Below are 21212 nucleotides of genomic sequence, written 5' to 3' on the forward strand. Positions count from 1 at the left end.
TTTTCTTGTGTTTAATTTGAAATCTCAAGTAACATTAAATAATAGCATTTGATTTGCTTAAACAAAGTAGTAATAGCTGAAGTTCCTTCCAAATCACTTTTTGGATTCTCTAAGACGCTTGCCTATGCCTTGCAGATTAGCTCCATCCACAAGACATATCCTTTAAGGATCCAGGATCAGCAAGGGGTCACAATGTCCTAAGAGTTTCTGTCCCGGCGCTCTGCCTGTCCTGCCCGTGCACTATGCTTTTGCCTATCCCTGTTTCTGCATAGATTTTAGTCTTCCCACCAGGGGCGCAACTATCAGTCTCCTCAGTCTCTCTCCGTTCCATTCCAATCTGCTCATCTCCCCTCCCGTCCCCGCTTTCCCCAAGGACCTACTGAGTAGATTTCGATCCCACGACTTAGTGGGTCCCATCTCACCCAGGCCCCGCAATCCTCGCCTTCTACGAGTCAGCCTTGTACCACACTCTGAGCAGGCACCCCTGTGCTACTCACGGAAGCGGGGCCATGAGGTCGGCCATTCCTCCTAACCCCACGACACGCACCCATAAGGTCGGGCCGCCTCCAAGTCTCAAGGGTGGGCTGGCGTCAGGAAGAGGCCCCGGGAGCGCTTTCCCAACATTGGTCGCAGTCATTGCTGGTATAACGGCTAGAGAAGCCCAGTGAGTTAGGATGGAGGGCGGTAGGACCGGAAAAAGACGTGGAAAAGCTGCAAAAACTAGCCTCTGAAGCCTGCACGCACGGGCCCAGCTCCCCATCCGGGGCCCTCACTCACATCCGGGGCCCTCAGTCACATCCGGGACCCTCATCCTGGGCTTTTACCCACATCCGGGACCCTCATGCCGCAGCGGGGTGAGGGGGCCCTCATTCGGGGCCCTGCACTCCGTCGCCGGAAGTGCTACCGAGAAGCGCTAGCCTCCGGGCTATCTAGAGCGGCCCGGGAGAAGCTGTGGTGGCCCGGAGCGCGGGTGTGTAGGTGACAGGACAGCTGCCAGGCCTGCCCCTCCCCTCGGTGAGTACCCGGAAGCCGTTCTGGGGTCGCAGTGGGGTAGCCGCTTGTTTCGCCTTCACGGGAGTAGAAGGAGGCGGCGTCCGTCCGCGGCCAACGGTGGTTTGCTTCCCCGAGAGTGCGCGGAGGCCCGGGCGAGGAGGGCCTGTTTCTCTTCGGCCCTGGTTCAGTCACCTCGCGGACCTAGGGCCCCGCGGTCAGGAGCCGGCGACCGTGCCCTGGTGCGAGCTGGTCTGTATGGCCCCCCTGGTTCTTTTGGGACTTTGCCTTGGCCTGAAAGGGAAGTGGGAGGAGGGCAGCGCCGGGCAGGGCCTTCTGAGGACCGAGCTGGGAGCCCGGCGAGGGCCCAGGGCGAAGGTGGTGGGAGGGGGACGGCACCCTCATGCGTCCTTGGGCCTGAAGGACGCCGCTCAAACCTGTTCGAACCCCAGCTTTTCCCTGCGTTGCTCTCAGGATTGCGGGAAAAGGCCGGCCTAGCTGGTCTGAGTTAGCGAAGGGCCTGCCCCAGAAGTGGAGTTTTATTTGCCAAGCCCGTTTAGTAAATCAGAGTGGGCTGACGGTGTTACCTAAGACATTCCTAAGGGGCCTGCTGTTTTATTTATTTATTTATTTATTTATTTATTTATTTATTTATTTATTTAAATGAGTTTATTTACGTAAACGCGGGCCTGTCATGGTGGTTCACGCCTGTAATCCCCGCAGTTTGGGAGGCCGAGGTGGGAGGATTGCTTGAGGCCAGGAGTTCGAGTCCAACCTGGGCGACATAGGGAAACTCCCATCTCTACTAAAACAGAATTAAAATGAGTAATCATAACTAGCGTTTTTTTCTGGGCACCAACTTAAGCCTCCAAGAAAATTGTAAATTTTAAATATTTTATTTGAGACGGGCTGTCATGCTGTCATACAGGCTGGAGTGCAGTGACGCAGTCATAGCTCACTGCAGCCTCTACCTCCCAAGCTCAAGCGATTCTCCTGCCTTGGCCTTTGGAGTAGCTGGAACTACAGGCCTGGGCCACCACGCTTGGCTATTTATGTTTATTTTTTGTAGAGTTGGGGTTTCACCGTGTTGTCCAGAATGGTCTGGAACTCCTGAGCTTTAGGGATCCACCCATCTGGGCCTCCCAAAGTGTTGGGATTACAGGCTCGAGCCACTACACATGGCCAATTTTAAGTATTTTAAACTTTCCACGGAAAGTTTTACACTATTGAATTGTACTGTGTTGATTTTTTTTAATGCTACGAATTCCAAATTAGAGACTCCTCCATACTTGGATCATATGATTTGGTTCTTAAGTGTTTAAAGCCGAAGCATATCCATATTTCTTTTTCTTTTCTTTTTTTTTTTTTTGGGACGGAGTCTCACTCTGTTACCCAGCGGAGTGCAGTGGTGAGATCTTGGCTCACTACAATGTACGCCTTCTGGATTCAAGCAATTCTCCTGCCTCAGCCTCCCAAATAGCTGGGATTACAGACCCGTACTAGCATGCTGGCTCATTTTTGTATTTTTAGTAGAGATGAAGTTGCACCATGTTGATCAGGCTGGTCTCAAACTCCTGACCTCAAGTGATCGTCCCGCCTCAGCCTCCCAAAGTGCTGGGATTACAGGCCACTGTACCTGGCCCCATTTTTCTGTACTTATTTAGGGTGGTTAATCATTATCAACTAATTTTTATTGAATATCCACAGTGTGTAAGAAATTTTGCAACGTCCTGATGATATAAAATGATGAAATGTTTTAACTTATTACAGTAATTTCTCTTAATCTCACCTTGCAGTGATGGTCATTGTCCTCCAGAGCAGTGATGGAGGAAATACCAGCCCAGGAAGCAGCAGGGTCACCAAGGGTCCAGTTTCAGTCTTTGGAGACCCAGTCTGAGTGTCTATCCCCAGAGCCTCAGTTTGTGCAGGACACCGACATGGAACAGGGACTCGCTGGGGGTAAGGCAGAGACAGCACTTCTGTCCGGGAGAGTGGGAGTGTGGAGGGGCTCCTGAGGGGGCTCCTGGGCCTGCTGTGAGAGAGGCCAAGAACTGGAATAAGAACATGGTCCCTAGAGGGAGGAATGAAAGAGGGGGCAGATGTGACTCAGTTCAGTCCTAGTCTGAGCCCTTTTATTGAGGACAGCTCATCTTTCTTAAATAAGCAGAGTGATGGCTACTTACTCGCTGTGGTGGTTTTTCCTTCAGGCAACCTTCACTTCATCCCAGTTCTCACATCCAGAATGATTTCTAAAATATGCTGCTTTTGCCACATCTCACAGTCCTTTCCTGGCTCTCACTTCCTCTTAGATTCAGGACCTTTCCTTCCCCTGTTCCCTTCACTTAGTTTTTCTTTGCTTTGTCACCTGCCATCCATTCTGTTGTAACTGCAGTTTTTTGTGACTAGACTAAATTTGGTCAAGGAAGCAACCATTTAATTCCTTGGTTGAACACAATGCCTGTATGAATGTATATATACTGTATTTTGACTACGCAGTCACACTTTTCTGTATCGTATAGGTAGGTTGGTCTTTTTCTTCCTTTGTTTTGTAAGAGCTGTGTCTTAGATTGCCTGTGGTTAACCCTAGTGCCTGAAATAACTTGTGTGTCACCCACACAGATCAAATGCCACAATGTGTAGAGTGCTGTGGGGGATTGTGGGACTGTAGAGAAGATTTCGAGGAAACAGATGACCCTTTCTTGTTCTTGGGGGCCTTACACATTGGTGAGACAATGCCCATTCACAAGGGAAAGGCTTATCAAGTGTCTAGAACAGTGCCTGGAAAGGGTCAGAAGTCTGCTAAATAACCCTAGCCCAGGACAAGTCCCCACAAGTCTTGATGCTTTGCTTTGCCCATCTGCAAAACAGGTATAGTCTTACTCCTCTATAAGAGGACTGTCATGTGATGAAAATAAAGTGAAATACAAGCTTTCCTAAGAAAATCCTGTATCACAGGTCTAAACTTGCATAAGGCACGCAAGTACTGAGACAAAGCAGAGTAGACACACTCAATACCTAAAAAATGTTCATTGGTTTTACTAGAGTATTGAGGAGGGTCCTACTGACACCCCTTGGGCTGGAGAGGCCTCCTCTGAAAGGGAGCCCTGGGAAAGGGCTGCTCTTACCCTTCACTCCTTTCTTCTCCCTCAGCTCCACCTGTTCCCCAGGTGCCTGCTCTTCCCCGTGAGGGAAGCCCAGGAGACCAGGCAGCTGCGCTCTTGACAGCCAGGTACCAGGTGAGCTGAGGAACCCTCTGCTTTTCCTCGGACTATTGCTACTGATGGAGTGTGGCCTCTCACTCATCCCATCTGTAGACCTTGCCTGGAATTTTTTTCAATAGCAGAATCCAGTTTGGGAATTGATCCTCTTCAGAGACCTGGACTTCACATAAACCAACTTCCCATCTCCCCAGTACCATGAGCAAACTCTGTTTTTTCTTTGTCCATGGTTGTGTGACGGGTGCTTATTAGATGTTTAAGGGTTATGGGCTTTATTCCATAGGTTCTAATTTGTTCTCCCTCCTCCTCAACGTAAGTACATACTGGATACCCTCTCTGTGATCTTCATTCGCTGGCCATGATGCTCCCGTGTTCTCATTCCCTCTCTATGATCTTCATTCTCTGGCCATGGTGCTACAGTGTTCTATTCCTCAGAGCAGCCAGGATGTGTTATTTCAGGAGTTTGTGACGTTCGAGGATGTGGCTGTGCACCTTACTCGAGAGGAATGGGGATACCTGGACCCTGTTCAGAGGGACCTCTACAGAGAAGTGATGTTAGAGAATTATGGGAACGTGGTCTCACTGGGTAAGGACTTCCTTATTATTCGGTTTATCTATTTGAATTTCTTTACTTTCTTGTTTCTTCCTAAGTATAAGGTCTCTGAGAAGGTCTGTAGAGTGTGGCTTAGCTTCCAGGTCTTAGAACCTCTGAATCCTTATCTTTCATGTCATCTTCTCTGGGAGGGATAATTAAGGTTTGTTTGGGGGTGCCAAGAGGAGACATTCTCCTCCTCATCCCCAGTTCATGTTTCTGGCCGTTGTGGGGCATCTGTTCCCTTTTAGCAAAGGGAAACTTTCTTGTGCTTTGCTTGATTTCTCACTCTTCTTCTCTCTTCCATTTTTGTAGGAGAGACCCCAGGGTGGCCTCCCAACCTCCAACCGGACACTTTCCTCTTTGGTATCTCAGTGTCCCTGTATTGGAGAATTGGAGAATTTCCCATTTTTCCAGGAAAAAGAAATGCCATTTAAAAAGACAGGCTAAATTCCTTCTTACTGAGTAGTCCCTCACCCCTTAAGATCCCCAGACGTATCTCCAAGCAGGCAGAACTTGAGATGTCATTTGAAGGCATGACTCACTGTGAGTACATTTCAGTGAGTCACCCAGAATGGTAATCCAACGTAACCGCACCTAGGGCAGCAGAAATCTCAGACGTTTACCCCACACTGAGGTGGGGTCAACGCTTAACTCATGTCTCTCCATTGTCATTTTGAAAGGTATAGTAGGAAGCTGGGATTAGGCAAGCTGTAGTGCTGCCGGGAAGCATCAGTAGGGTTTGTCGGCAGCTCCCTTGGTGTGAGCATTGTTCCTTTCTCTTTAGTTTATTTTTTATATTATATTTTTAATTTAATTTTATTTTTAGACAGAGTTTCACTCTTGTTGCCCAGGCTGGAATGCAATGGCGCAATATCAGCTCACTACAACCTGTGCCTCCCGGGTTCAAGCGATTCTCCTGCCTCAGCCTCCCAAGTAGCTGGGATTACAGGCGTGGGCCACCATGCCCAGCTAATTTTGTATTTTTAGAGGAGACGGAGTTTCACTGTGCTGGTCAGGCTGATCTTGAACTCCTGACCTCAAATGATCCACCCTCCTCGGCCTCCCAAAGTGCTGGAATTACAGGCATGAGCCACCGCACCCGGCCTCCTTTTTCTTTAGTTTCTTGCTTGCTTCTGCACTCTTCTTTTTGTGTGTGTAAATACTGAATCACGCATTTTCTTTTCTTTTTTTTTTCCGTTGGCTTTATCTATGCTGGTGGCATCCAGGGCATTGCTTTGTCTCCCTGATTATGCTCAGGATTCAAGGTCTTCTTGCCTGTGGGGAGGCAGCCTGCCCACTGGGACAGTTTTTAGTGTGTTTTCCATTCCCGGCTCTTTAATCTTTGTAGGCATACTTCTCCGCCTTCCCACCACCCGGATTCATAGTGTGAATTCCTGCCCGGCCCTGAGTCATACCCAGGCAAGTGCTTTCTCTGGAGAAACACTTGCCATCCTTACAGCAGGAATCTCCAAGAGATGGCCCAAGTATCGGCTTCCCATCGATATTGCTCGTCCCTCCTCGGAAACTCCTTTTCCACGATTGTGAGATATTAAACTTGACTGATGGAATAGAAGCTCCCCAGGATGCCACCACTGTGTAAAATCGCAGCTCCTCAAATTACCCGTGTTTAATTTCTAATGTTAGGGTCCAAGGAAGCCCTCTGTTGCAACCAGATGCGTTTTGAACTCAGTTCATTCAGACACCATGGTTTGTGGTCATCATCTACTTGTGTTGTGAGAAACCAGAAATTCCAGCTTCAGCTCTTCAGTTATGATTTTTTCATATTATTTTAGAATGTGAAACTTAAACTGTGTGTCCCTCCTTTTATGTGGCAAACACAACCTACCCTGTATGGTGCCTAACTCTCCTGTGAACCCTGGACTTTCCTCATGTTTAACATTCTGGTTTCCTCCTTCCTTGAAGTCCCTATGGCCCTCTTCAAGGTCCTACCTTCCTCCCCTTTATTCTTTTTGGTTCTGTACAGATTGATGTGTTTATATTGCCTTTCCTGGTTAAGTGTTCCTTACTCTGTCCTTGATGGAGGGGAGAAGGGAGGGCAAAGAAGTTAAATTTATTTCAGCACATCAAAATGAATATCTACTTAATAACTTTGTAAACTGTAAAGTGACATACACATAATTGTAAAGTACTGTTAATTTTGTCTAATAATTACAGAGTTTCCAACAGTTAACCTGTCTACTTTTTGAAGTAAAGAAACTTTGTAGCAGTTTAATGCAGTCTAATAGCACAGTATGCTATAGACTGAACTTTATCCCATTTCCTCTCTTATCTCTGCACGCACACTCCACATGCATGCACACTTACACGTACAAGAGACATATACACACATGATGTAAGAGACCCTTCTACTCACTTGCTTTTGTGATCAAGTTAGCAGCATCTCCTTAGCAGTTATTTTTACAGTCATTGGGAAGTCATTTTCATATTTGTGGATTCAGCAAACTTCATCTGAAATTTAACTCATTTATGCCTAGAGTTGCATTATTGGAACACTAAGCTTGCGGGAATTATTTACATCCTGCTGCTCAAGGTCATTGCCAAGGTCTGATTTTTAACAAAAAAAATGTGCAACCTCTGGCACAACTGGGTTAAGTTTATAAATTCATTAATTTACCTTTTTGGGGTTGTGAGACTTTTTTTTTTTTTTTTTTTTTTTTCCCTGAGACGGAGTCTCACTCTGTCACCCAGGCTGGAGTGCAGTGGCACCATCTTAACTCACTGCAAGCTCCGCCTCCTGGGTTCATGCCATTCTCCTGCCTCAGCCTCCCAAGTAGCTGGGACTACAGGCACTCACCACCATGCCCGACTAATTTTTTTGTACTTTTAGTAGAGACGGGGTTTCACCTTGTTAGCCAGGATGGTCTCAATCTCCTGACCTCGTGGTCTGCCCGTGTCAGCTTCCCACAGTGCTAGGATTACAGTCGTGAGCCACTACGCCCTGCTAAGACTTCATAATTCAGTCATACTTTCTAGTTTACATCATTTTCTCATGGCAGGAGCTCCATATTGTATTTTGTTTTGTTTTGTTTTTGAGACGGAGTCTCGCTCTGTCGCCCAGGCTGGAATGCAGTGGCGTGATCTCGGCTCACTGCAAGCTCCGCCTCCCGGGTTCACACCATTCTCCTGCCTCAGCCTCCCGTGTGGCTGGGACTACAGGCGCCCACCACCATGCCCAGCTAAATTTTTGTTGTATTTTTAGTAAAGACGGAGTTCATCTTCTTAGCTAGGATGGTCTCGATCTCCTGACCTCGTGATCTGCCTGCCTCAGCCTCCCAAAGTGCTGGAATTACAGGTGTTAGGCACTGCGCCCGGCCTCCAGATTGTATTTGTCACAGACATCAGAACGTTGGTCCTTTGCTTAAGTGCTTCCACTATGTGGCAGTAAATATACAGAGTACAAATAGCTGAGTAAAGAAGTCGGTAATAAGTAGTTTTCATTACCACATAATTTAAAAAGGAACATACTCCATTGATGATGAACAGTTTGCTTATAGGTCACTATCCATAGGGAAGTTACCTGTTACTTAGTGTGGGAGATTAAGACCGGGAAAGGGGACCGGGTTGCTTTTCACATGGGTCAGTGTGGCAGGTGCCCTATTAGATGTTGGCCTCAGAAACATGCTTGTTAAAATTCTAGTTGATACTAACTGGGTCAATAGATTGGGAATGTTTGGCACATACTCTGCTTTTTTTAACTTGATGTCATGAAGGATTACAGTGATTTTGCACAGAATGTTTTCCATTGTCACAGCTATTTAATATTTATTGAACAGCCAATATGTTATTGGGTGCTATAGATATGTGTGTGTATACACACACACACACACACACAGACATAGGACATTTATATGTGTGTGTGTATATATATATAAATGAGATATGTATATCTCATTTAATCCTTACCATAATCCTGTGAGCAGATGATACTACTCCTATTTTGTATCTGAGGAAACTGAGGCTCAGAAAAGTTAAGTGATCTTTGCAGGATCAGTGAGAGGATTGGGACCAGATCTGCCTCTGAAGCCCCTGCATTTTTTCACTACTTTGTGCCTTTAGGACAGTAAGTTCAACTACACGTGAAGTTTTTAATATTTTTGATGAGTTGTGTGTACTCTGATGACAAGAAAAATTCAAAATGCCATGACAAATTGGACAGACAGGCCAGTTTATAGTTTGGGACCAGAAAGGACATGCATTCAAAAAGTAAAACTCTCTAGGGACACATTCCAATCCAGCAGGTATCTACAAAAGAATGATATTGCTAAGGAGAGATATTATTTGTGTATTAAGGACCAAGAAGAAAAGCGTGAAACTTTCAGATGACTAAAAGCATAGCTGTAGTAAAAGCAGCAAACCATATAATACGGCAGATTTTAAATATTATTACTATTATTTTTGAGACAGGGTCTCCTCTTGTCTCCCAGGCTGGAATACAGTGGCAAAATAACAGCTCACTGCAGCCTGGACTTCACCCCAGGCTCAGGTGATCCTCCTACCTCAGCCTTCTGCATAGCAGGGCATATAGGCCTGTACCACAGTGTAATTTTTTTCTATTTTTAGTAAAGAAGGTGTTTAGCTGTTACCCAGGCTGTTGAACTCCTGTGCTCAAGTGATCTGCCTGCCTCAGCTCCCCAAAGTCCTGGGATTACACATGTGAGCCAATGCCACGCTCAGCTTTAACTGTTATCTTTGAAGACCAGATTAAAATAAATTTTATTAGAAAACTCTCAAGATTTAAATAAAATCTTTTTTTTTTTTTTTTTTTTTTTGAGACAAGAGGCTTGCTCTGTCGCTCAGGCTGGAGTGTGGCGGCACAATGTCAGCTCACTGCAACATCCACCTCCCAGGCCCAAAGCTATTCTTGTACCTCAGCCTCCAGAGTAGCTGGGACTACAGGCATGCACCACCATACCCAGCTAATTTTTGTATTTTTAGTAGAAATGGGGTTTTGCCATGTTGGTCAGGCTGATCTTGAACTCTTGGCCTCACGTGATCCACATCCAGCCTTAAAATCAAAAGGTTTTAATAAGTTAAATTTAAACGGGAAAAATGTAAAGCAAGTGCATATTTTGAAAGCATAGTTGGCTGGGCGTGGTGGCTCATGCCTGTAATCCCAGCACTTTGGGAGGCCTAGGCGGGCAGATCATCTGAGGTTGGGAGTTCGAGACCAGCCTGACCAACATGGAGAAACTCCGTCCCTACTAAAAATAAAATTAGCTGGGCATAGTGGCACATGCCAGTAATCTCAGCTACTCTGGAGGCTGAGGCAGAAGAATCGCTTGAACCCAAGAGCTGGAGGTTGCAGTGAGCTGAGATTGTGCCATTGCACTCCAGCCTGGGCGACAGAGTGAGACTCTGTCTCAAAAAAAAGAAAAAAAGCATTCACATCAGTGTCAAGAGAACCTGCTACTAATGCTTTCTTTGATAGGCAGTATGGTAGGTTGGAAATAATATAAACTGTAGGATCAAACTTGGGTTCCAGTATGTTGAGCAAATTATTTAATCTGACACTCATTTTCTTCATTTATAAAACATGAAAAACAGTGTCTACCTTCTGGGTTGTACAGGATTGAATTTGATTATGCATATAAGTACCTGGCTTGTACTGGGTGTGGTGGCTCACGCCTGTAATCCCAGCACTTTGGGAGGGTGAGATGGGCGGATCACAAGATCAGGAGTTCGAGACCAGCCTGACCAACATGGTGAAACCCTGTCTCTACTAAAAATACAAAAATTAGCCGGGTGTGGTGGTATGTGCCTGTGATTCCAGCTACCCAGGAGGCTGAGGCTGGAGAATCGCTTGAACCCGGGAGGTGGAGGTTGCAGCGAGCCAAGATTGTGTCATTGTACTCCAGCCTGGGTAACTCCATACCCCCCCCATAAAAAAAAAAAGAAAAAAAAAAATTAAGTACCTGGCTTGTGCTAGTAACTTTAATATTTCGGAAAGAACAGCAAGTGATACGAGCTATAGACCAGATTTTTAAATACAAATAAAAATTTTAGGAGTGTGTTCCAATTATTTATTTATAGTGGAGTTTCCTCAAATTAATTATTGTTTGGACTATTGCCTAAGAGTTTGCATTTTTTTTTTTTTTTTTTGAGGCGGAGTTTCACTCTTGTTGCCCAGGCTGGAGTGCAATGGCACAATCTCGGCTCACCGCAACCTCCGCCTCCCAGATTCAAGTAATTCTCCTGCCTCAGCCTCCCTAGTAGCTGGGATTATAGGCATGTGCCACCAGGCCCAGCTAATTTCTGTATTTTCAGTAGAGACGGGGTTTCTCCATGTTGGTCAGGCTGGTCTCGAACTCCCGACCTCAGGTGATCCACCCGCCTCGGCCTCCCAAAGTGCTGGGATTACAGGTGTGAGCCACTGCGCCCGGCCTGCATTTTTTTTGTTTGTTTGTTTGAAATGGAGTCTCACTCTGTCGCCCAGGCTAGAGTGCAGTGGCGCGATCTCAGCTCACTGCAACCTCCGCCTCCTGGGTTCAAGCAATTCTCCTGCCTCAGCTTCCCGAGTAGCTGGGACTACAGGCACCCGCCACTATGCCCAGCTAACTTTTGGTACTTTTAGTAGAGACGGGGTTTTACCGTGTTAGCCAGTATGGTCTCGATCTCCTGACCTCGTGATCTGCCCGCCTCGGCCTCCCAAAGTGCTAGGATTACAGGCGTGAGTCACCGCGCCTGGCCAGGGTTTGCGTTTTTATTGTAAAGGGATTTGCATTTCCTTGATAATAAATCATCTTTTAGATCACTTTTAATTTATGATTTTAATTTTTTGTAGCGATGAAGTCTATGTTCCCCAGTCAGGTCTCAAATTCCTGAGCTCATGAGATCCTCCTGCCTTGGCCTGTCAAAGTGCTGGGATTACACGTGTGAGCCACCATGCCTGGTACATAGATCCCATTGATTGGTTTATTGGTTGATTGACTGACTGACTGACAGGATCTCACTCTCACCCAGGCTGGAGTACAATGGTGTGATCTCAGCTCACTGCAGCCTCGACCTTCTGAGCTCAAGGGATTCATTCTGCCTCTGCCTCCCAAGTAGCTGGGACTGCAGGCATGTGCCACCATGCCTGGCTAATTTTTGTATTTTTTGTAGAGATGGGATCTCACTATGTTGCCCAGGCTGGTCTCAGACTCTTGGGCTAAAGCAACCTGTCCGTCTTGGCCTCCCAAAGTGCTGGGATTACAGATGTGAGCTTCTGTGCCCAGCCGTAGATTCCTTTTAAGTAGCACTTCTACAACTCCCAATTATTTAGGCTCCTGGCTCACCGTATATTATTCTAATCACTTTTTCTCTGTTGTTTGTATTATTACCTTTTACTTCACTGTCAATATTTTATAAATCATATTAGAAAACTCAAGATTTAAATAAAATCAAAAGGTTTTAATACATCAATTTTAAACAGGAAAAATGTAAAGCAAGTACATATTTTTGAAAGCAAAGTTTTGAGTTAAATTTAGGAAACAGGCATTTAGGCTAGTGGCAAGAAAACTTACACGTTCTTTCTGTGTGTAATTTGGAGGAAGGGATGGATTTTGTCCACAGTTATTATTTATTTATTTTTTTTTCAGGGCTTGTTAGGAGGCAAAATCATAATTTTTTTTTTTTTTTTTTTTTTTTTACTAGCAGATTGTTTAAAGGCTAGGTTTTGAAATAAGACTGTACAGGTTTGAAAACTAAGCATTACCAGTTATTGTAACCTTGGGCAAGCTACTTAACCTCTGTGAATCTTAGTGTTCCCATCTGTAAAATGGCTGTAATAATAGTTTCTACCTTTGAAATTTGTGGTATTAAATGAGTGAAAACCTAGAGAGCTCTTGGCACGGTACTTTGCACCTACCAAGTACTTGGTAAAACTTAATAATATTTTGATGATACTCATGATACCCTATTCTCTTCTAAACTGTGATATTGTATCTGTGCCTGCTCAGTGTTTTCTCTTTTTTTTTTTTTAAAGTTATTTCAGTAGTGTTGGGGGTACAAGTGATTTTTTGTTACATGGATGAATTATATCACATAGTGGTGAATTTTGAGATTTTAGTGCACCTGTCACTGGAATAGTGTACATTGTGCCTAATATGTAGTTTTTTATCCCTTGTCCCTTCTCCCACCTTTTCCCTTCTTACTCTCTGAAGTCCATTTTTATCACTCTGTATGCCTTTGCATACTCATCTGCTGGGCATTTTCTCTTACACCTTCCTACATTACGTTAAACAGATGTCTAAAATCAAACCCCTCATCCTACATCAAGACCACCTTTTTGATTGTGCGTTTGTGTTTTAAGTGTAGATATGGAGTAAACAGCCAGAATTTCTTTCAGTTACCAAATATCGAGAGACACCTTAAATATCTCAGTTAAAAGTTGCAAATTATGTTATTGGAATTCTGAGAACAATATTGATTGCTGCTTCATGTTACACTAACTTTACTTTTTAAACTTCTGAAATGATTTCATTTGACATGGCAGACCTTAATTAAATAAATGTCCACAAAGAGAACTGACTCTAAATGTCCAGCAGGATTTCAGAAACACAGTAAATACTTTTCTTCTATCTATTCTGATCTCCTTGCTCATAGGCTCTCACGTGGAATCTTCGGGGCAGCTGTCAGCTCTTCATATTTTCCAGTCCCAGTGCCCTTTTTATAAAATTGGGTGACTATTAATACATTGATGCTTGGGCGCACAGAGTTGGCACTCAATAAGTAGCTGTTAAGTAAATTAATGAAAAGAAGTACAAGATACCTGGTCCCTTCTATCAAAGAGTTTATAAATCAAGTATGAGTGATAATGCCTGAAACCACTTAAAAAAAATCTATGTAAACACCATTTTATGTGACATGTCAGGATAAGAGGAACAACTAATAAATTTGGTACACGTTCAGTAAATGAAGAGAAAGGTTTTTGGAGATGAGGGACTTGAGCCAGACCTTGTATGTGTGCTATTAGAAGCTTTCTGGGATGGACAAATATAAAACTGCCCTTTGATACTAATAGTATTAAAATTCTGTCTCCTTGGAAGCTGACTGCATGTTGCTTTAGCTTTAAAAGAGATTTATATCCAAGCATTGCATTGTGCAAGCCATAGAAGGACTGTTTTATGTGAAGATGCACTGATTGCACTTTACTCTCTATATTTTATTGTAGTTAGTTGTTTAGAGCTGTTTCTGTGTAGAGTGTGAGGTCCTCAAGGGAAGGGACCTTCTTGGCCTCTTTATCCCCTGCATGCTTTGCATAGAGGAGGCACTTCATAAATGTTTATCGAATAAATACTACATTCCTAGTGGGTAAGAATGTGTCATATTACTCTTTTTTTTCTTATGTGCACTGAAACAAATTGTTTCTTGAGATTGGTCCTTAGAATATTTATTTAGTTTTCACTGATTCTCTTGCTACAGGTTAGCTAACCATGCAGCCATGCAGCAGGTGCTTGAGTTTCACCTTTCTCCAGTCCAGCAGAATTATATTTTGATGACCTCCGTTTTGATACTTGTAGACCAGATCTAATCCGAAGATTAATCTTTAGGTAACAGATGGAGAGTGATAATGATAACTTCTGTGAAGACAAACCCATGCACACATTCTGTTGTCTGAATAATATTTAAATGAATCCTTCTGCTCCCAAGTCATCAACTTGTCCCTTAACACACATCTCTCTAGAGCACAAATCTGAGCTCCTTGTAGAAGATCTTTGCCCTCTTCACTCTCCAGGCCTTCCTAATTAATGCCTTCTCAGAATTGACCTCTCTCTCTTAATCATTAGTTAAAAGAAAAAGTGACTGGTGTAGGACCTGGGGATACATTGCCACATTCCATTTCCTTCTCTATGAGCAGGATTTCCAATTTCCAAGCCTGATGGGATCTCCCAGCTGGAACAGGATCTACAGGTCTTTGATCTGGAGACTAAGACTAGAGAAGTCTTAAGAGGTGACTGCTCAGGTGAGTAAGGCAGAATCAATCAATTGGTAGGGAAGTCAAGTTCAGTGTTCAGCCAAGTTGTAGCTGCTTTGGCACTCAGAATGAAGAGTTCTGTGTTTGTCCTAGCATGGAGAGTTCCTTCCTTTTCCCTTCAGTTAGGCTGACCTTTCCCATTTGTTTAGTACCCGTGCATATGTCGTACTAGACCCCCAATGAAGTTGCTTATCTAAAATTCTTTCAACTGTTTCCCTGTTATCTCCTTATTCTGCTGAACATGTCCGCTGTTTTACCTCACTGCTCCTGTTTATGCCCTTACTTCTGCTGTTGAGATTTTGTGCCTGTTTTTCAGAGGAAATAAACTTTTCTTGTCCTTGTAGATACCACATTGTTTAGTTTTCTCATCTGAGTTTTCTTTTCCTAAGTACAGGGTACAGATTACATTTGCATTTTCTATTTATATATTGTATCAGATGGAGAGACCAGAGAAGAAAACAAGCTGTTGATTCCTAAGCAGAAAATTTCGGAAGAAGTACATTCGTACAAAGTGAGAGTAGGAAGACTCAAACACGATATTACCCAAGTTCCTGAGACTAGAGAAATGTATAAGTCTGAGGACAGATTAGAAAGGCTTCAGGAAATTCTAAGGAAATTTCTGTACCTGGAGAGAGAGTTTAGGCAAATAACAATCAGCAAGGAAACCTTCACCAGTGAGAAGAACAATGAATGTAATGAACCCGAGAAAAGCTTCAGTCTGGACTCTACTATTGATGCGGATCAGAGAGTTCTTAGAATACAGAATACCGACGACAGTGATAAATACGACATGAGCTTCAGCCAGGATTCAGCCTCTGGTAAACATGAACACATAAATCTAACACAGGATTTTCAGAGTAGTGAATGTAAGGAAAGCTTAATGGATCTCTCCCACCTTAATAAATGGGAGAGCATCCCTAACACTGAGAAATCCTATAAATGTGATGTATGTGGGAAAATTTTCCATCAGAGTTCAGCCCTTACTAGACATCAAAGAATCCATACTAGAGAGAAGCCCTACAAATGTAAAGAATGTGAGAAGTCTTTCAGTCAGAGCTCAAGTCTTAGTCGACATAAAAGAATACACACTAGAGAAAAACCTTACAAATGTGAAGCATCTGATAAATCCTGTGAAGCGTCTGATAAATCCTGTAGTCCAAGCTCAGGCATAATTCAGCACAAGAAAATTCACACCAGAGCCAAATCTTACAAATGTAGCAGTTGTGAAAGAGTCTTCAGTCGTAGTGTCCACCTTACTCAACATCAGAAAATTCACAAAGAGATGCCCTGTAAGTGTACTATATGTGGCAGTGACTTCTGCCATACTTCATACCTACTTGAACATCAGAGGGTCCATCATGAAGAGAAAGCCTATGAGTATGATGAATATGGGTTGGCATATATTAAACAACAAGGAATTCATTTCAGAGAAAAGCCGTATACGTGTAATGAATGTGGAAAAGACTTCAGATTGAATTCACATCTTATTCAGCATCAAAGAATTCACACAGGAGAGAAAGCACATGAATGTAATGAATGTGGAAAAGCTTTCAGTCAAACCTCATGCCTTATTCAGCATCACAAAATGCATAGGAAAGAGAAATCATATGAATGTAATGAGTATGAGGGCAGTTTCAGTCATAGCTCAGATCTTATCCTGCAACAAGAAGTCCTCACCAGACAGAAAGCCTTTGATTGTGATGTATGGGAAAAGAACTCCAGTCAGAGAGCACACCTGGTTCAACATCAGAGCATTCATACCAAAGAGAACTCATGAATGTAATGAAGATGGGAAGACATTTAGTCAAATTCAGGCTTTATTCAGCATCTGAGCGTTCACACCAGGGAGAAATCATGTATGTACTGCATGTGGTAAAACCTTCAGTCATAGCTCAACCATTGCTCAGCATCAGATAATTCACACCAGAGGGAAACCCTCTGAATGTGACGAATGAAGAAAAGGTATTAGTGTTAAACTCCTAATTGACTCCTGCAAATCTATACCAGTGAGAAATCTTATAAATGTATTGAATGTGGTAAATTTTTCATGCTGTTAATATTTTCATATCTTAGTTACATTCAGATAATTCACACGGGAATAAAATTCCATTGCTGCAGTGAATGTGAAAAAGCCATCAGTCAAAGAAACTACCTTGTTTAGTATCAAATTCATGCCATGCAAAAAGATTATAAATGTAATAAACATGTATGTGTGTGAGGAGATTCAGTCATAACCCAACACTCATTCAACATCAAAGAATTTATACCTAAGATAACTTATTTGGGTGTAGTAAATGGCAAATCTTTCAATAGGAGTTTAGTCTTTGTCATACGTATCAGAATATCCGTAGTAGACAAGAATTTGATGTAATGCAAATGGAAAAACTTGACACCACATTTCAGGCTTTACCCAACATCGAAATGGAGAGAAAATTGTTGATTATTTGTTTATGAAATTGTTAATATGTAGTCCCAATCTTTTTCATTGCACAAAAATCTAGGGTTGACTTGGTAAATGCAGTGCCATTTTCTCATGGAGTTCCTTTATTTAATATGTATATTAAGTAGGTACATTTATTTTTACTTTTTTATTATAATTTTGATATTAAAAAGAACAGAGATGGGTCTTGCTTTGTTGCCCAGGCTGGTCTTGAACTCCTGGCCTCAAGCGATCCTTTCACCTGTCCTCCCAAAGTGCTGGGGTTGCAGGCGTGAGTCACTGTGCCGGGCCTATTTTATTTATAGAACTCATTTAAGCCGTTTTTATTTTAATATGCCCTATAAACATTTTTTTTTTTTTTGAAATTGGTTCTTAGTGTTCACAACTTCCGTAAGATACTGCTAATGCACCAGTATTGAAACACATCGACATAAGTAGCTCATTTAGCTTTTTCTGCTGTTCTTGGCCTAAGTTCTCTCCAAAACCAACTCTTAGGCCTACTCTTTACTAGGGATCCTATGTCATATTGCTTTACAGCCACTACACTTGGATTCCTGTTGATTAACTTCTGCATTCTCTTAAGTACCTTTAGAAAATTTAGAAGTTTCCTAATTTTAAGCATTTCACCAGCAAGTATTCCATACCTACTTGATGTTGCTGGTCTGGTGTCTTATTTCCTAAAGTGAAGCATCTTTTTTAGAAAAATAATTGGATTGAAAATATATCCAGTCCAATATAAGTATGAAGGATTCCCTCTCCTGAGATTGTAGCAGGCAGCCAGACATTTCAAATGATGCCCAAGGTTTTAGCTGTCTTACGTGCATCCACAGTCTGCAAAGGAGAGATGATAAGGACATGAGGGAGCCAACAAGACTCCTGGTAGCCTCACTACATTCATCCAGTGCCTATTCTGCATGCCTAAGCTTAGAGTTCTTTTATATACCTCTCAGGCCAGCAAAATGCTCAGGTCTGCTTTTGGTAGGGTAAACATAAAGAAGATACACAGGCCGGGCGCGGTGGCTCACACCTGTAATCCCAGCACTTTGGGAGGCTGAGGCAGGTGGATCACGAAGTCAGGCGATCCAGACAATCCTGGCCAACTTGGTGAAACCCCGTCTGTACTAAAAATACAAAAATTAGCCAGGCGTGGTGGCGTGCGCCTGTAATCCCAGCTACTCAGGAGGCTGAGGCAGGAGAACTGCCTGAACCTGGGAGGCGGAGGTTGCAGTGAGCTGAGATCGCGCCACTGCACTCCAGCCTGGGCGACAGAGTGGGACTCTGTCTCAAAATAAATAAATAAAATAAATAATAAAACACACACACACAAAAATCAGCATCATAAGGGAATGTAGCCTTCCAACAGAGATGATGCTGTTCTTATGTTAATCTCAGAGACAGTATTTCAAGAGAGTGGCAGGTCTGTTCCTGGTAAAATTTTAACCATTAGGATTGCAGATAAATGTTTGAATTCTGCTCCCCCCTCATCAATCCAGGACAGTATTTGAAGTGTGAGGGCTTTGTGTATAGTTGTTTATCCATTGCCACATTTTTGTATTTTAATAGTCTACAGGCTATATAAAAGAACATGGCTTTTTGATTGACAAAAGTGATTACAGATGTTGGCTCAAGTTCAGGGCCACCATCATATACCTAACAAAAGTTCATGATTCTTTAGGTAATGTCAAAACATTTTGTATTTTTCTGTCTTAAGCTTTATAACATTTTGTGAGTGAGACAGATGTTGTTTAAAATTCTTGTTGTCAGTCCAGCAATTGAGGCTTTCATAGTTCAGTGTTAATAATATTCAGTAGGGACCCTCAACAAATATATAAAAATATATTGCTCACTCTATAATCTTCCTATGGCTAACCTCTAGGATAGTTCTGCCACTATATTTTACTTCTTTGCCATCAGCAAGAATAGGATCTCATCAAGGCAAGGTAGGAATCTAAATGAAATTGATATATAAATGAATTGATCTAAATGTAAAAGCAAATGAAAAATGCATGTGTTTTTTCCTATCAAACATGTATACCCTTATGTATAGAGACCAGTAGTCACCTGTGGTGACTGAAACAGGATTATGTAATCCCTAAAAAGCAGAATATGTAAAAATCACATGTATGCATTTGGTTTAGGAATGTGCTTTTGTACTTCCACTTGAATAAAGGTGTGTTTGGTATTCTGAGAATTTGTTTCAAACAAAATCTGAAGGTCTCAGCCAGAAGCATTTGGGAATGTTGGAGTCACCTCTGGCTGCAACTCCTTTCCTTCCTGAAACTTGCTTCACAGCAAGAGTGGATCATTTTCCTTTGCATTGATGCAAAGCTTGCTTTTCCACAGACCTCTGGAACAAAAGCTGAATGTTTGGAACTTAAAGCGGATTTGATTGGGAAGTTGTTGGTATATAAAATAAGACTAAATAGTTTGATAAATAGTTTGAGGTTTCAGTAGAACTAGGAATTTTTTTTTTTTTTTTTTTTTTTTTTTTGTCTCATTCTGTTGCCCAGGCTGGAGTGCAGTGGCGCAATCTTGGCTCACTGCAACCTCCGCCTCCCGGGTTCAAGCGATTGTCTTGTGTCAGCCTCCCAAGTAGCTGGGATTACAGGCACCTGCCACCTTGCCTGGCTGATTTTTGTATTTTTAGTAGAGACAGGGTTTCACTGTGTTGGCCAGCCTGGTCTCATAAACTCCTGACCTCAGGTGATCTGTCTGCCTCGGTCCCCCAAAGTGCTGGGATTACAGGTGTGAGCCGCCGTGCCCAGCCATATTTTTTTTTTTTTTTTTGAGATAGAGTGTCGCTCTGTCGCCCAGGCTGGAGTGCAGTGGCCGGATCTCGGCTCACTGCAAGCTCCGCCTCCAGGGCTCCCGCCATTCTCCTGCCTCAGCCTCCCGAGTAGCTGGGACTACAGGCGCCGCTACCTCGCCCGGCTAGTGTTTTTGTATTTTTTTTTTAGTAGAGATGGGGTTTCACCGGGTTAGCCAGGATGGTCTCGATTTCCTGACCTCGTGATCCACCCGTCTCGGCCTCCCAAAGTGCTGGGATTACAGGCTTAAGCCACCGCGCCCGGCCCATATTTTTTAAATAAGTAAAACTTTGGGCGCGGTGGCTCATGCTTGTAATCCCAACACTTTGGGAGGCCGAGGCGGGCGGATCACCTGAGGTCAGGAGTTTGAGACCAGCCTGACCAACATGAAGAAACCCCGTCTCTACTAAAAATACAAAAAACTAGCCAGGCGTGGTGGCACATGCCTGTAATCCCACCTACTCGGGAGGCTGAGGCAGGAGAATCGCTTGAACCTGGGAGGTGGAGGTTGGGATGAGCCAAGACCATGCCATTGCACTCCAGCCTAGGCAACAAGAGCGAAACTGTCTCAAAAATAAAATAATCCCAGCACTTTGGGAGGCCCAGACGGGAGGATCACGAGGTCAGGAGATGGAGACCATCCTGGCTAACACGGTGAAACCCCATCTCTACTGAAAAATACAAAAAACTAGCTGGGCGAGGTGGCGGGCGCCTATAGTCCCAGCTACTCGGGAGGCTGAGGCAAGAGAATGGCGTGAACCGGGGACGTGGAGCTTGCAGTGAGCTGAGATCCGGCCACTGCACTCCAGCCCGGTCGACAGAGGGAGACTCTGTCTCAAAAATAAATAAAATAAATAAAACCTTTAAAAATGCGGAATCAAAATAGTCCTTCAGGGCAAACCTTTAAGCAGCTGTTTAAGTGGCCTGATACATGAGTTTGTGTTCTGAGTCATTTTGGTCTTGAAAGGGGAGAGAAGAGAAATAGTAGAGGGCACCTTTATCTTCTGTCTTTCCACCTACCTACACACGTATGTTTGTACATATCTAAACTTTATTCTCAATTCTGCAAAGCAGCTAGCTTCATTTTACAGATGAATGTTTTAGTAAACATACCCCAGCCCTGGTGCAGTGGCTCACGCCTGTAATCCCAACCCTTTGGGAGGCTGAGGCGGGCAGATCGTTTAAG

General features: G+C 43.5%; 1 protein-coding gene across 7 annotated transcripts; it reads left to right on the forward strand.

The window, feature by feature from the left end:
• Positions 1-19410, forward strand: ZNF655 (zinc finger protein 655). 7 transcript variants are annotated; one of them, XM_023192044.2, is made up of 6 exons: positions 1-1242; positions 2787-2949; positions 4141-4226; positions 4668-4794; positions 14663-14767; positions 15217-19410. In XM_023192044.2, exons 2-6 carry the CDS (start codon positions 2814-2816, stop codon positions 16554-16556), a joined length of 1794 nt encoding a protein of 597 aa, XP_023047812.1. In that variant the 5' UTR covers positions 1-1242; positions 2787-2813; the 3' UTR covers positions 16557-19410. The 7 variants fall into 7 exon arrangements, with proteins under 7 accessions (XP_023047812.1, XP_023047811.1, XP_023047816.1 ...); XM_023192043.2 differs by having other exon boundaries at positions 1-1014; XM_023192048.2 differs by lacking the exon at positions 4141-4226 and having other exon boundaries at positions 1-1014.
• The last annotated feature ends 1802 nt before the right edge of the window (positions 19411-21212 follow it).

This window comes from Piliocolobus tephrosceles, chromosome 8 (genome assembly GCF_002776525.5).
Source record: "Piliocolobus tephrosceles isolate RC106 chromosome 8, ASM277652v3, whole genome shotgun sequence".
Taxonomy (NCBI): Eukaryota; Metazoa; Chordata; class Mammalia; order Primates; family Cercopithecidae; genus Piliocolobus; species Piliocolobus tephrosceles.

Coding starts and splice junctions, on each gene's coding strand:
- ZNF655 (XM_023192044.2), top strand. CDS start 2,814: ATGGAGGAAATACCAGCCCAGGAAGCAGCAGGGTCACCAAGGGTCCAG. Junction 4,227..4,667: donor TCTTGACAGCCAGGTACCAG/GTGAGCTGAGGA, acceptor GTGTTATTTCAG/GAGTTTGTGACGTTCGAGGA. Junction 14,768..15,216: donor CTTAAGAGGTGACTGCTCAG/GTGAGTAAGGCA, acceptor ATATTGTATCAG/ATGGAGAGACCAGAGAAGAA.